The sequence below is a fragment of the Pseudophryne corroboree genome, chromosome 6, assembly GCF_028390025.1.
Source record: "Pseudophryne corroboree isolate aPseCor3 chromosome 6, aPseCor3.hap2, whole genome shotgun sequence".
Taxonomy (NCBI): Eukaryota; Metazoa; Chordata; class Amphibia; order Anura; family Myobatrachidae; genus Pseudophryne; species Pseudophryne corroboree.
The window spans coordinates 146,162,166-146,176,158 of NC_086449.1; the positions used below are offsets into that span (position 1 = coordinate 146,162,166).

General features: G+C 46.5%; 1 protein-coding gene across 1 annotated transcript; it reads right to left on the reverse strand.

Moving 5' to 3' along the window:
* Positions 1–9,719: 9,719 nt before the first annotated feature.
* LOC134934511 (keratin-associated protein 10-1-like) lies at positions 9,720–10,649 on the reverse strand. Its single transcript, XM_063929940.1, has one exon. The coding sequence runs from the start codon at positions 10,647–10,649 to the stop codon at positions 9,720–9,722; it is 930 nt and encodes a 309-aa protein (XP_063786010.1).
* Between the last annotated feature and the right edge of the window lie 3,344 nt (positions 10,650–13,993).

A 13,993-nucleotide genomic window follows, 5' to 3' on the forward strand; every position in this document is an offset into this window, starting at 1 on the left:
GATTGGTTCCATAGACATAAAATAAAGATGAGTACGCCCTTTATGTCTTAATAGAAGAATAATGTCCTCATCTGTTGTCTCTTATATATTTGCCCAGATCTGTGATTCTGTGACTCAGTGTATAATGCTGGGCGGGGCTCTGGCAGGGTCTGCCCTTCTAAATCACTGTGAGCTAGAAACACCCCTCCCCCCCTCGCCCTCCCACAGGTCCACGTCATTACTAGCCCTGGGCCAGATACACAGGCTGCAGCCATATGCCGCGGTGGTGACAGCTTCATAAGCGGGGGGTTACAGCGCAGCTCTCCCTTCTCTCCCCCCCCCCCCCCTTCCACAGGTTACACAGCCACTGGGCCACAGCCTGAAGCCATATGCCACGCTGCTGACAGCTCCTTACTTGCGAGTTACAGCACGTGTCACCATCCCGTCCCCAGGGACGATGACGGTGGCTACTGGGTGTGGCATGCGGAGGGCAGCAGCAGCGTTGCACCGTGCCATGATACTTGGCCCAGACATCGGTGGAACATACAGCGCGGAAGCAGCGTCGCGAGGGACGGATGCCGGCCGCATCCAATGGCTTGAGAGCAGCAGCTGGTGACGTCAAGGGGTCGGGCCTTCCGCTGTGCTCTGGTGGCTGCTGCTATACACACAGCGTGGTGGCTGCCGGGTGCTGCTGGGGGTAGCGGTGATGTCACAGGGGCGGGGTCTCCAGCGTGCTCCGCCGGCTGCTGCTGTGCACACAGCGTGTTTGCTGCCTGGTGCTGCTGGGGCTATGGTGTAGTGGGGACAATATCATCGCTTCAGGTACTATTAGATAGCAAACATGTTATTGCATAGTCTTTGTACTGCTGTGGAACAGCCAATGGGGCGCAGTTGTTAACAGGGTGTCACACATAGTATTGAGCCAGCCGGCAGCCTAGGTGCAGTACATAAACACTACTAAACACTACCCTGCTGAATGCATTCCCACAGGGTACAGGGCAACACCGGCTGGGTCCCACTGCCAACAGCCAGCCCCTTCTCTATGGATCAGGTTCTACATTGTGCAACTATACATATGATACATTATACTGCACAGGACTAGGATGTATTCTCTACAGTGCATTGCTGCTACTAATCTGGGACTTTATCATGCATACACTACTAACTCATTTTATAACGCTGGCCGGGCCTGTAGCCGGGACTGCCCTTCTGCATCACAAACCAGGGACTGTACTACACTATGTGATTCACCAAGGCCTGCACTATTTAACCACTAATACAATTATGATTGCAAGTAATGCTCCATATAATACAAATATAGCATGGCCTAAGAGCGTGCAGGGGTTCAGGGGGCGTAACCCGTTGCATAAAATACAAAGATTTCATGCACAACGGGCGTGCAGGGGTTAAGGAGGCGTAGCCCCCTGAGATGGTGTGAAGAGCGCCCGTAGAGCGCGATGAATCACCTAGTTTATTAATACTGTCCCCAGTATTGTTTGTAATTGATAATAGTGCACCGTATGTTTTATAATCGGTAATAGTTCTCATGGAACTTATATCTCTGATGGATGAAAGGCCATTTCTGATTGGCTGTATGTCTATTAGATAGGAGAGCTTACCAAGCATTAACTCATTCTGTATTGGGAGCTCCTCGAGGGCAGTCATTGACACTTATATGTGTTTTTGGCAGATCAAGAAAAGAACACAAACATACGGAGGTGGTATTCATTAACAAAGGGGGGTGGGTCATTATTGTTTAATTGGAAACATACAGGGGGCTATAAGCTTTATTCTATTTCCCAGGTACCCAATGACCAGGGGGGAAAGGAGAACTCTACTACTAGGGATAGTGCTAAGCAGCAGTGCGGTTTAGGATTTATGAGATTTGCTGCAAATTGACAACAGAACCACTGGATAATACATACTGTAGTTTGGAGGTGAAAACAGGCAGCAATATGTTTCCATATCACCAACTACCACCCACCTGTTGCAGTTTAAAATATTTTACCTTTAAAGTAGGAATGAGCAGCATTAAAGTTCTACTCTAAGGGGGTCATTCCAAGTTGTTCGCTCGTTGCCGATTTTTGCAACGGAGCGATTAAGGCAAAAATGCGCATGCGCATGGTTCGCAGTGCGCATGCGGCAAGTATTTTAGCACAAAACTTAGTAAATTTACTCACGTCCAAACGAAGAAATTTCATCGTTGAAGTGATCGGAGTGTGATTGACAGGAAGAGGGTGTTTCTGGGCGGAAACTGGCCGTTTTCTGGGAGTGTGCGGAAAAACGCAGGCATGTCAGGGAAAAACACGGGAGTGTCTGGAGAAATGGGGGAGTGGCTGGCCGAACGCTGGGCGTGTGTGTGACGTCAAACCAGGAACGAAACGGACTGAGCTGATCGCAATCTGTGAGTAGGTCTGGAGCTACTCAGAAACTGCTAAGAATTTTCTATTCGCAATTCTGCTAATCTTTTGTTCGCTATTCTGCTAAACTAAAATACACTCCCAGAGGGCGGCGGCCTAGCGTGTGCAATGCTGCTAAAAGTAGCTAGCGAGTGAACAACTCGGAATGACCCCCTAAATCACAGTGTAAAACTAAAACTATTGCTTGCATGTATGTGCTATGGGGTTATTCAGAGTTGTTAGCAAACCAAAAAAAGTTAGCAATTGGGCAAAAGCATGTTGCATTGCAGATGGGGCAGATGTAACATGTGCAGAGAGAGTTAGATTTGGGTGGGGTGTGTTCAAACTGAAATCTAAATTGCAGTGTAAATATAAAGCAGCCAGTATTGATCCCACACAAAAACCATATAACCCACCCAAATCTAACTCTCTCTGCACATGTTACATCTGCCCCACCTGCAGTGCACATGGTTTTGCCCAATTGCCAACTTTTTTTCTTAGGTTTGATAACAACTCTGAATAACCCCCTACATGCAGAAGCAGGAAGTATTTCCCTGCATCTCCTATGTCTGTCTGCATGTGATGTGTAGCAAGTGCACTGGGCACAATTGTCTTTGGATGCTGATCCAGCGATGGCTTTTTCGTTCATGTTATTTATGATGGCAGGAACACCAGGTTGGCCTGTTTAGCTGTTACAGGAAACTTTCTGAATCACAGAATTACAACTCGAGGGGGTGATGTACCGTACTAAAGGTGTGTACACACGGAGCGATATGGCTCATCGATTTTTACTATATAGTCAAAATCGCTAAGAAAGTTAGTGCATATCGCTCTGTGTGTACACAGCCAGCGATAGCGGTGCGCATCCCCGCCTGGTCGCTATCGCTGGGAAAAATAGACTGTACAGGCAAGTAAATTTTCACTATGTCGCTGGAAAAGTAAAAGCATCCCCCTATTTAAATTAGTTAGTCAAAATTGCCCATAGTCAAAATTGCTTGCACACACAGTCAAAATCGCTGGTACAGATAGTCAAAATCGCCTACTGCCAGTTCAAGGTAAATTGCTCATAGTCAAAATCTCTCATAGTCAAAATCGCTCCGTGTGTGTGGACCTTAAAGGATAAAGTGGACAGAGATAAAGTACCAATCAACCAGCTCCTAACCATAATTTTTCAAAAACAGCCTGTAACATGACAGTTGGGAGCTGATAGGCTGGTACTTTATCTCTCTCCATGGCTTAGCACATCTGCCCCAGAATGTCTAATGTATCTACTGAATAAGCCACACTGGTGTTTCCACACACACACACATATATATATATATATATATATATAATGGGACTCACTGGAATTAAATAGAGCTTGTCTTTATCATTATAAAAACAACGATGGCAGATAACACCCACTTGGCCCATCTATTCTGCCCATGTACACATACACACTAGGGTTCATTTTTGTTGGGAGCAAATTAACCTACCAGTATATTTTTGGAATGTGGGACGAAACTGGAGCACCCCAAGAAAACCCACGCAAGCACGGGGAGGATATACAAACTCCACACAGTTAGGACCATGGTGGGAATTGAACCTATGATCTCAGTGCTGTGAGGCAGTAATGCTAACCATTACACCATCCATACTGATTACCTTCTTTTCTTTAACAATTTCCTGATGTTATGACTTTTATTTGTAATGTCTAAGGCTCAAGAGAAATATAATTAGGCTTACCATACTATCCCTATAAACCAGGACACTCATGGATTACACAGGTTCTATGGCTGACTTAAAACCAGGGAAAATGCAGGCTTGAAGGAAGCCAGCCACAGAACCTGTGTAACTCATGAGTGTCCCAGTTTACTTTAAAGGGATAGTATGGTAAGTATGGTAACCCTAGGGCAGCGTTTTTCAACCGCTGTGCCGCGACAGACCAGTGTGCCGCAAGCGGTTGTCAGATGTGCCGCCGCCCGCCCACCAGAGATTCCTGCCACCCCAATGCCAGCTGCAGCAGTCACTGCTTTTGGCCTTGGGCAACGAAAGACTCTTCCACGGCCTGGCCTGTGACTCATAGGTCATGCACGCCACGTGATGTCTCCTTCCAGCCCGCCCGCCCAGTGCTGCTCCGTGGTGCTCTGCTCATCACTGCACCAAGCTGGAAGGCAATGCTCCGTGCTGCTCCTCACTGCTCCCATGGTGAGAGGGAAACTTGAGCTTTACACTAAGGTTGGAGCCAGTGTTTTTTTACATTTATTTGATTACTGTGCGGGGACAGTTTGTGGAATTACTGTGGGGGGTGGGGGTACAATGTAAGGACAGTGTGTGGCATAACAATGTGGAGACAGTGTGTGTCATAACAATGTGTGGACAGTGTGTGGCATTACAGTGGGGGGGGGCAGTGTGCGGCATTAAAATATGGGGACAGTATGTAATATTACTATGGGGGGACAGTGTGCTGCATTACTGTGGGGGGACAGTGTGCTGCATTACTATGGGGGGACAGCAGTGGCAAACGCAGGATTTGCATGGGGGGGGGTTTCCAGAACTGGGTGGAGCCAAGCACGGGGGTGGGGACTGAGGTGACCCAGTATATGCTGGGTCCGTAAAACTAGTGTGTCTGTGTGTATATATACATACCTCCCAACTTTTCATATCTGGTAGGAGGGACACACGCGCGCGCTCCCGGAAAAGGGGTGTGACCTAAGAAAAGGGGGGGTGGCTTCGCGGGAGGACCCGCGACCGCGAGCCACACCCCCATTTTCGTCACTAAGGGGGCATGCCCAGCGCTCTGTGAGCCACTGGCATGCCCCCTCTCCCTCTGACTTCAGTGAATAAATGCTGTGCGCATGCACACAGCGTCTATTCACCGCTGCTCTGCTTAGCAGGGCAGTGAGAGACAGAGGTATGCATATCTATCTATCTATCTATCTATCTATCTATCTATCTATCTATCTATCTATCTATCTACACACACATATATATACTGTATATATACACACACACACACATATATATAAATATATATATATATATATATATATACACAATACATATATACATATATACACATAGCATATTAAACATGCATACATATATATATATATATATATATATACATACATACAGTACACGTATATACGCATGTATATATATCATATGTGTGTATGTGTGTGTTTATATGTATGTATGCACATGGATATATATGTACTATAATTAAAATAAAGTAAACTTTTATTAAGCACTTACAAGTGCCACCAGGAAGACAGCAGGCTGCAGAGGACGCTAGACAGCCATTAATAATACTCATGCAGCTAAGAAAAAAAAGATTTTTTTTTTTTGCTGGAGGGGGGTTTCTGGGTGCCCGGAAACCCCCCCTGGGTGCGCCACTGGACAGTGTGCTGCATTACTATGTGGGGACAGTGTGCAGCATTACTATGGGGGACAGTGTGCTGCATTACTATGGGGGGACAGTGTGCTGCATTACTATGTGGGGACAGTGTGCTGCATTACTGTGGGGGGACAGTGTGCTGCATTACTATGGGGGGACAGTGTGCTGCATTACTGTGGGGGACAGTGTGCTGCATTACTATGGGGGACAGTGTGCTGCATTACTATGGGGGGACAGTGTGCTGCATTACTTTGGGGGGACAGTGTGCTGCATTACTATGGGGGACAGTGTGCTGCATTACTATGGGGGGGGGCAGTGTGCTGCATTACTATGGGGGGACAGTGTGCTGCATTACTATGGGGGGACAGTGTGCTGCATTACTATGGGGGGACAGTGTGCTGCATTACTATGGGGGGACAGTGTGCTGCATTACTATGGGGGGACAGTGTGCTGCATTACTATGGGGGGACAGTGTGCTGCATTACTGTGGGGGGACAGTGTGCTGCATTACTATGGGGGGACAGTGTGCTGCATTACTATGGGGGGACAGTGTGCTGCATTACTGTGGGGGACAATGTGCTGCATTACTATGGGGGACAGTGTGCTGCATTACTGTGGGGGGACAGTGTGCTGCATTACTATGGGGGGACAGTGTGCTGCATTACTATGGGGGACAGTGTGCTGCATTACTGTGGGGGGACAGTGTGCTGCATTACTGTGGGGGGACAGTGTGCTGCATTACTATGGGGGGACAGTGTGCTGCATTACTGTGGGGGACAGTGTGCTGCATTACTATGGAGGGACAGTGTGCTGCATTACTTTGGGGGGACAGTGTGCTGCATTACTATGGGGGGACAGTGTGCTGCATTACTATGGGGGGACAGTGTGCTGCATTACTATGGGGGGACAGTGTGCTGCATTACTATGGGGGACAGTGTGCTGCATTACTATGTGGGGACAGTGTGCTGCATTACTGTGGGGGGACAGTGTGCTGCATTACTATGGGGGGACAGTGTGCTGCATTACTATGTGGGGACAGTGTGCTGCATTACTATGTGGGGACAGTGTGCTGCATTACTGTGGGGGGACAGTGTGCTGCATTACTGTGGGGGACAGTGTGCTGCATTACTGTGGGGGACAGTGTGCTGCATTACTGTGGGGGACAATGTGCTGCATTACTATGGGGGACAGTGTGCTGCATTACTTTGGGGGGACAGTGTGCTGCATTACTATGGGGGGACAGTGTGCTGCATTACTATGGGGGGACAGTGTGCTGCATTACTATGGGGGGACAGTGTGCTGCATTACTATGGGGGGACAGTGTGCTGCATTACTGTGGGGGACAGTGTGCTGCATTACTATGGGGGACAGTGTGCTGCATTACTATGGGGGACAGTGTGCTGCATTACTATGGGGGGACAGTGTGCTGCATTACTATGGGGGGACAGTGTGCTGCATTACTATGGGGGACAGTGTGCTGCATTACTATGGGGGCACAGTGTGCTGCATTACTATGGGGGGACAGTGTGCTGCATTACTATGGGGGGACAGTGTGCTGCTTTACTATGGGGGACAGTGTGCTGCATTACAATTACTGTGTTTTATTTCTGTGGGAGCCAATGCATTTTATTACAGTGGGGGTAAATGTATTTGTTTTATCACTGGGGGCGGGGGGGGGCAATGTGTTTTTAGTTACTGTTGATATATGTTATTATATATTTATATTACTGTATATTTGTTTAAAAAAACTGACGGCATGCCTTGGCAATTTTAAAATGTTTTTTAGTGTGCCACGAGTTTAGAAAGGTTGAAAATCACTGCCCTAGGGGTTGGGGCTGTGATGCCAGCAGTCGGGATCCCGGTGGCAGCATACCGACCCCAGGATCCCAGCCACCAGATTGCCGGTGGGGGGGGGGAGCAAGCAAAACAGAGCCCCTTCCGGGCTCGCTGCACTCACCACAGGTTCTATTCCCACTGTATGGGCGTTGTGGACACCCGTGAGTGGGAATAGCCCCTGGTGGCCGGCATTCCGACTTTTGGCATTGTCAGCGGTCGAGATTCCGGCGTCGGTCTCCTGACTGCCTTTATCCGCCCTCAAATCAACTACATCCCAACCCTTGTAAAGCTACAATAAATACATAGAAACCCATCAGCAATTATCTTTCATCTGTCTAGTACAAGCTAGACAATTACAAATGCCTGATTGGTAGCGTTGGTTGTACTGCAGATTTGAGCAATTATAGTAAATAAGTTTAAGCAGCTAGTGAACAATAAAGCAGCTAGCAGCAGCCAGAGATCATTTTACTGATGCAGTTGGGAGAATAAACGAATTGCTCCTGTCTGGGACTAACCTGATCGCACAACTCTACTCTCACATTGGGGGTAATTCCAAGTTGATCGCAGCAGGATTTTTGACAGCAATTGGGCAAAACCATGTGCACTGCAGGGGGGGCAGATATAACATTTGTAGAGAGTGTTAGATTTGGGTGGGTTATTTTATTTCTGTGCAGGGTAAATACTGGCTGCTTTATTGTTACACTGCAAATTAGATCGCAGATTGAACACACCACACCCAAATCTAACTCTCTCTGCACATGTTATATCTGCCCCCCCCCCCCCCCCCCCCCCCTGCAGTGCACATGGTTTTGCCCAATTGCTAACAGAATTCCTGCTGCGATCAACTTGGAATTACCCCCTATAGTGCTATGGCCTTGTATGAACTGTGCACAGCAGGTGAGTGAGAATCCCCTGTAGATTTCCTTTGACCTAATTTCCTTATGTTTTTATAATCGGCTGCACTGAAGGGGGCCTGGAAGCTGCACAGTTTAAAACATTTATCACCTTCATTGCAGATACTTTATTATATTTCCCGGGGACTCTCTGCTGCTGAGTCGGTGCATCTGCATACATCATGCACAATACTGTCTCAGTGGAGCTATGTGACCACAATCCCAATTATATTGTGTTCCCCAAATGGGTTCTCATATATTTCTGCAAATTAAACCTCAATAAATGTCACCTTGTAATGACCTAAAAATACAAATAAATGGTAAGACTTAATATAAGAATAAATGGTAAGACTTAATATAAGAATAAATTGTAAGACTTGCAATTAAAAGTAAAAAAAAGCGAGGAATTTATTGTTCAGTTGGTCAGTGTTGAAAATGAAGGTAATTTCCAGGGACAATTCTCTGAAACCTGGGACTGTTCTTGTAAATTAGGGCCATTTGTCGACTCCGTGTCGCCCATCCCCCTCTTCTATATATAGATGTTTCTGCTGCAGCTGCGTACACGCAGGACTGTGCTCCCAGCTGTCATTCGGCTACTTCTGCCTGCACATGGAGCAAGCACATGGGATGAGAAATGTTTTATACAGACAACAATATCTTAATCTCAGAGGATAAAACAGAGCAGCGCAATCTGTTTCATTCTGTGAATATGTTGGTTTATAAACCTGAGCCCAGATCTCACACAGTCACTGGCTGGCTTACATTCACTGGCTGGCATACAGTCACAGGCTGACATATAGTCACTGGCTGGCTTACATTCACTGGTTGGCATACAGTCACAGGCTGACATATAGTCACTGGCTGTCTTACATTCGCTGGCATACAGTCACAGGCTGACATACAGTCACTGGCTGGCATAGTCACAGGCTGACATATAGTCACTGGCTGGCATACAGTCACAAGCTGACATATAGTCACAGGCTGACATATAGTCACTGGCTGGCTTACATTCACTGGCTGGCATACAGTCACAGGCTGACATATAGTCACTGGCTGGCTTACATTCACTGGCTGGCATACAGTCACAGGCTGACATATAATCACTGTCTGGCTTACATTCACTGGCTGGCATACAGTCACAGGCTGACATATAGTCACTGGCTGGCATACAGTACAGGCTGACATATAGTCACAGGCTGACATACAGTCACAGGCTGACATATGGTCACAGGCTCACATATAGTCACTGGCTGGCTTACATTCACTGGCTGGCATACAGTCACAGGCTGACATATAGTCACTGGCTGGCTTACATTCACGGGCTGGCATACAGTCACAGGCTGACATATAGTCACTGGCTGGCATACAGTCACAGGCTGACACATAGTCACTGGCTGGCATACAGTCACAGGCTGGCACATAGTCACAGGCTGAAACATAGTCATTGGCTGGCATACAGTCACAGGCTGACATATAGTCACTGGCTGGCATACAGTCACAGCCTGACATACAGTCACAGGCTGACATAGAGTCACTGGCTGGCATACAGTCACAGGCTGGCATACAGTCACAGGCTGATACATAGTCACTGGCTGGCATACAGTCACAGGGTGACATATAGTCACAGGCTGACATAGAGTCACTGGCTGGCATACAGTCACAGGCTGACACATAGTCACTGGCTGGCATACAGTCACAGGCTGACACATAGTCACAGGCTGATACATAGTCACTGGCTGGCATACAGTCACAGGGTGACATATAGTCACAGGCTGACATATAGTCATTGGCTGGCTTACATTCACTGGCTGGCATACAGTCACTGGCTGGCTTACATTCACTGGCTGGCATACAGTCACAGGCTGACATATAGTCACTGGCTGGCTTACATTCACTGGCTGGCATACAGTCACAGGCTGACATATAGTCACTGGCTGGCATACAGTCACAGGCTGACATATAGTCACTAGCTGGCATACAGTCACAGGCTGACATATAGTCACTAGCTGGCATACAGTCACAGGCTGACATATAGTCACTGTCTGGCATACAGTCAAAGGCTGACATATAGTCACAGGCTGACATATAGTCACAGGCTGACATATAGTCACTGGCTGGCTTACATTCACTGGCTGGCATACAGTCACTGGCTGGCTGCATCATTCTGCTTTATGTTCCTAATAGAGGTCATATGCTCAGAGACACTGGGCCTGTTCCAGAGGTGAACCCGATATCAATGTTGGACGCAGTGGAGTGACTTTTCGCCATTGGTCATGCACTAAAGCTGCACTATGCACACAGAGAATAAGTAGCAATTGCAGATGCACAGAGTATTTATTTGAAAATTGAGTGACAGGTAGTCAGCGCTTGGAAGAGGTAACGTGGTGGGGTTATAGAGATACCCAAGGATGTCGGGAGCATTCTCTGGACTAGTCAGCCACTAGCTGGAGAGGCCCCGGCTTCTTAGGAGAGTAGCTGCGTCTGACACAGCATAGGGTTGTCCAACTGATGTTCCTGCTTATGTGTATGACTGGCGGACGTGATATGCTGACAGTGGGTGTCGCAGTGCACAAAGACACATTCGCGTTTTTTTGCACTACGAATGAAATTGCAGCTGCAACTGTATGCACCTTTGACTCCACTGAGTTGTAACGTACATACTGAGACGGGGGCCACAGTAACAAGCTGGATTGTGCATATTTATATGTATATATGTGCATGACTATACAGCACAAATTCTAAGCCTCAAATGGGCGTTGTTAGGAGAAAATAATAAAACATATCAAAAGGCTGAGTGTCATTAAACTTAATTATGTCTAATTTAATGCAGGCACTTTATTAACCCAAGCCACTGGCTTGTGTTGTAGTCTTATAAAGAGTTGAAGTCACCAGGCAGGTTTTCTACTGGACACAGAACTCTGCAGTGACCTCACACATCATTATAGTCTGTGGTGTAGCTAGAGGCTAATCAAGCTGTCATCCACCAGCAGATTATAGTGTCAATATCACAGCCACGGCTATTATTGGCAGCAGTGGCGGGCTGGTCTGGGGCACAGGATGCCATGTGCCCCCTAGGCCGCACTGTCGCTTTGGGTCACCTCCTCTGTGACAGCCCTGGTGGTCCAGTGGTAGCACTGCTCAATGCGGCTGACTTTGAATTAAGCCTTGAAAAGTGATACATTTCACAGTGATAAAGTACCAGCCAATCAGCTCCTAACTGTCATTTTTCAAACACAGCCTGTAACATGGCAGTTAAAAGCTGATTGGCTGATACTTTATCACCGTGAAATGTATCACTTTTCAAGGCTTAGTACATTTCCCCCACCACCTATAATATGGCAGTGAAGAGCTGGATTGGTTGGTACTTTATCTTTCTCCACAAAGAACAAAGGTAACTTAAACAACCCTAAAATACACATAGAAAAATAAAATAATTTATCTTGTCACATGCAAGAATAGCATCACACTCTGTACTAATTACACACTGGGACAGGACTCAGGAGGACTCTCTGTGTGTGTCTCTTTCTCTAGACCCAAATGATTTAGTTGCATAAAAGTTTACACAGGACTCAGACACCCAGGCGGGGAGGAGGAGAAGCTGGGATCCCTGTGTCACTTACAGCTCTCTCCACCCTCCTATCTCTCCTCTGGTCAGAAATCTCCATCGGTAGTTCATGAAAAATGATAATCCTGTGTCTCTGCCTGCACTGCATACTGTCCTGCTATCATTCTGGCTCTCGCATTAAGAGGGAATGATTGTGATATCAGTGTGCTTTGGCCGGGGGGCCCCTGACACAGGGGAACCCGGGGTACAGTATGCCCTGCATCCCCCCTTAATCTGGCTATGCAGTTGGAAGGAGCTGGCATGAGCTTTGTGCTATAAAAGGGGCAGCTAGAGAGCCATTTGTAGGAGCTGACTACGGGAGCCAGAGTCCAGCTGCAATCAGAGATGTTATCGGGAGGAGGAGGCGTAGGTGCAGGGAAACAAATGGGCGGCATGTAGCGAGTAACTGACTAAAAGAGAGGACTGTCTTCTTCCAAGGAGGTGGTGCTCCAGGTGTCTCTTAAGGAGTGTTCCTCCCGACATGGACAGAAACAGATATTTCGGCACTGAAAAAAGCTACAGTAGAAGACAAAGTGGACAGCGTACTAAATGCACATATGCTACAGTAATACATTGTACTATTGGTAGCAGAAAAGTGCCCGGGCGCCAAGACAGATATGCTGCACACAACTTGGTCTGAAGGTATCCCCAATACCAGAGATTGGATATGTGTATGCAGAAAGTTAGACCAGATGCGGTGCGCTTATCAGCTAACAATATAAAATTGATACTTCCCTTATGTATCCTCTGTCGTAGGTTCTAACAGGTACTTCGGATAAATGGAATCCACATGTGGGCGTAAAAGATATAATTCCAAATATAGTGTAGTATGTTGCAAATAAAACAATTTTTTATTCAAACAATAAAAATTTGCGAATGTAGCCAAATGAACAGGCACTTCTAAAATATATGGTAATAGATGGAGGTTTACCAGAGTTAAGGTAAAATCAAAGCCTTTAACAGTGCCTTTCTGATGTTAATAGCTGGTGTCAATATATAGAACAGACATCCTAGTGCGTGGAAGTAAAGGTGGAGAATTACCAGATTTTCATGGGGTGTGTGCCTTTAAGATGTCAAGATAGGGAGATACTGGCTCCGGAACCTGTCTCCAAAGTCCACACAACTCTGTCCGTCTGGTGAGTCTCCTTCCCACGGTTGTTCTCCTGTCATATAGTGTCGACGCGTTTCGGGATCTCTCCCTTCCTCAAGGCTGCATGACAGGAACTAAGTCAGAATAAGCTATTTATAGCCTATGTGGAGATTGCATCCGGGTCATAAGGTCACTGATCTAATTTAATTAAAATGCACATCAGATATGTAGCTACAGTATATCAAATACAAAACCTTTCTCAGTTTAATTGAAAATTAGATGTAAGTAAAAACTTTATAAGCTCACAAAAAATTGTTTAAATATAATTTTGTACGTCCGCCGGAAGTGACGTCTGTCGCACTTCCGGTCGATAATCCTCGATCTTATAAAAACGGTTCTGACTATCTATATTAATATTCCCCTCTGTTAATACGTTGGTGGTATAAGTGGAATGACCACAAAGTGATCCTTAACGGCGGTTCAGCGGGTGTTCAGCGGGTGTTAACCGCACATTTCCGGTCCGTGGAACGCACCACGGAACGCATCCCGCTTCCGGTAACCTACTTCCTGTCGCGTCAGTGTAAGCGCATGTGAAGCGCATAACAGCGCTAATGCTGCTCTGTATGTAAATCCCTTCTCAACTGACTTCCCATATATAAACAAACCTAGTTTGGCCATATATACGTACATCTAGCAATGATGGTTATAATAAAAACAACAGTCTACAAATGTAAATGAAGATGATGAGAAAATGATAAAAATAATGTAAAGGTGGGACATATAAATGTATAATTAATTGATTAAAAATAAATA

Bases quoted from the DNA above. Each gene is read 5' to 3' on its own strand.
- LOC134934511 (XM_063929940.1), bottom strand. From the start codon at position 10,649: ATGATGCAGCCAGCCAGTGACTGTATGCCAGCCAGTGAATGTAAGCCA.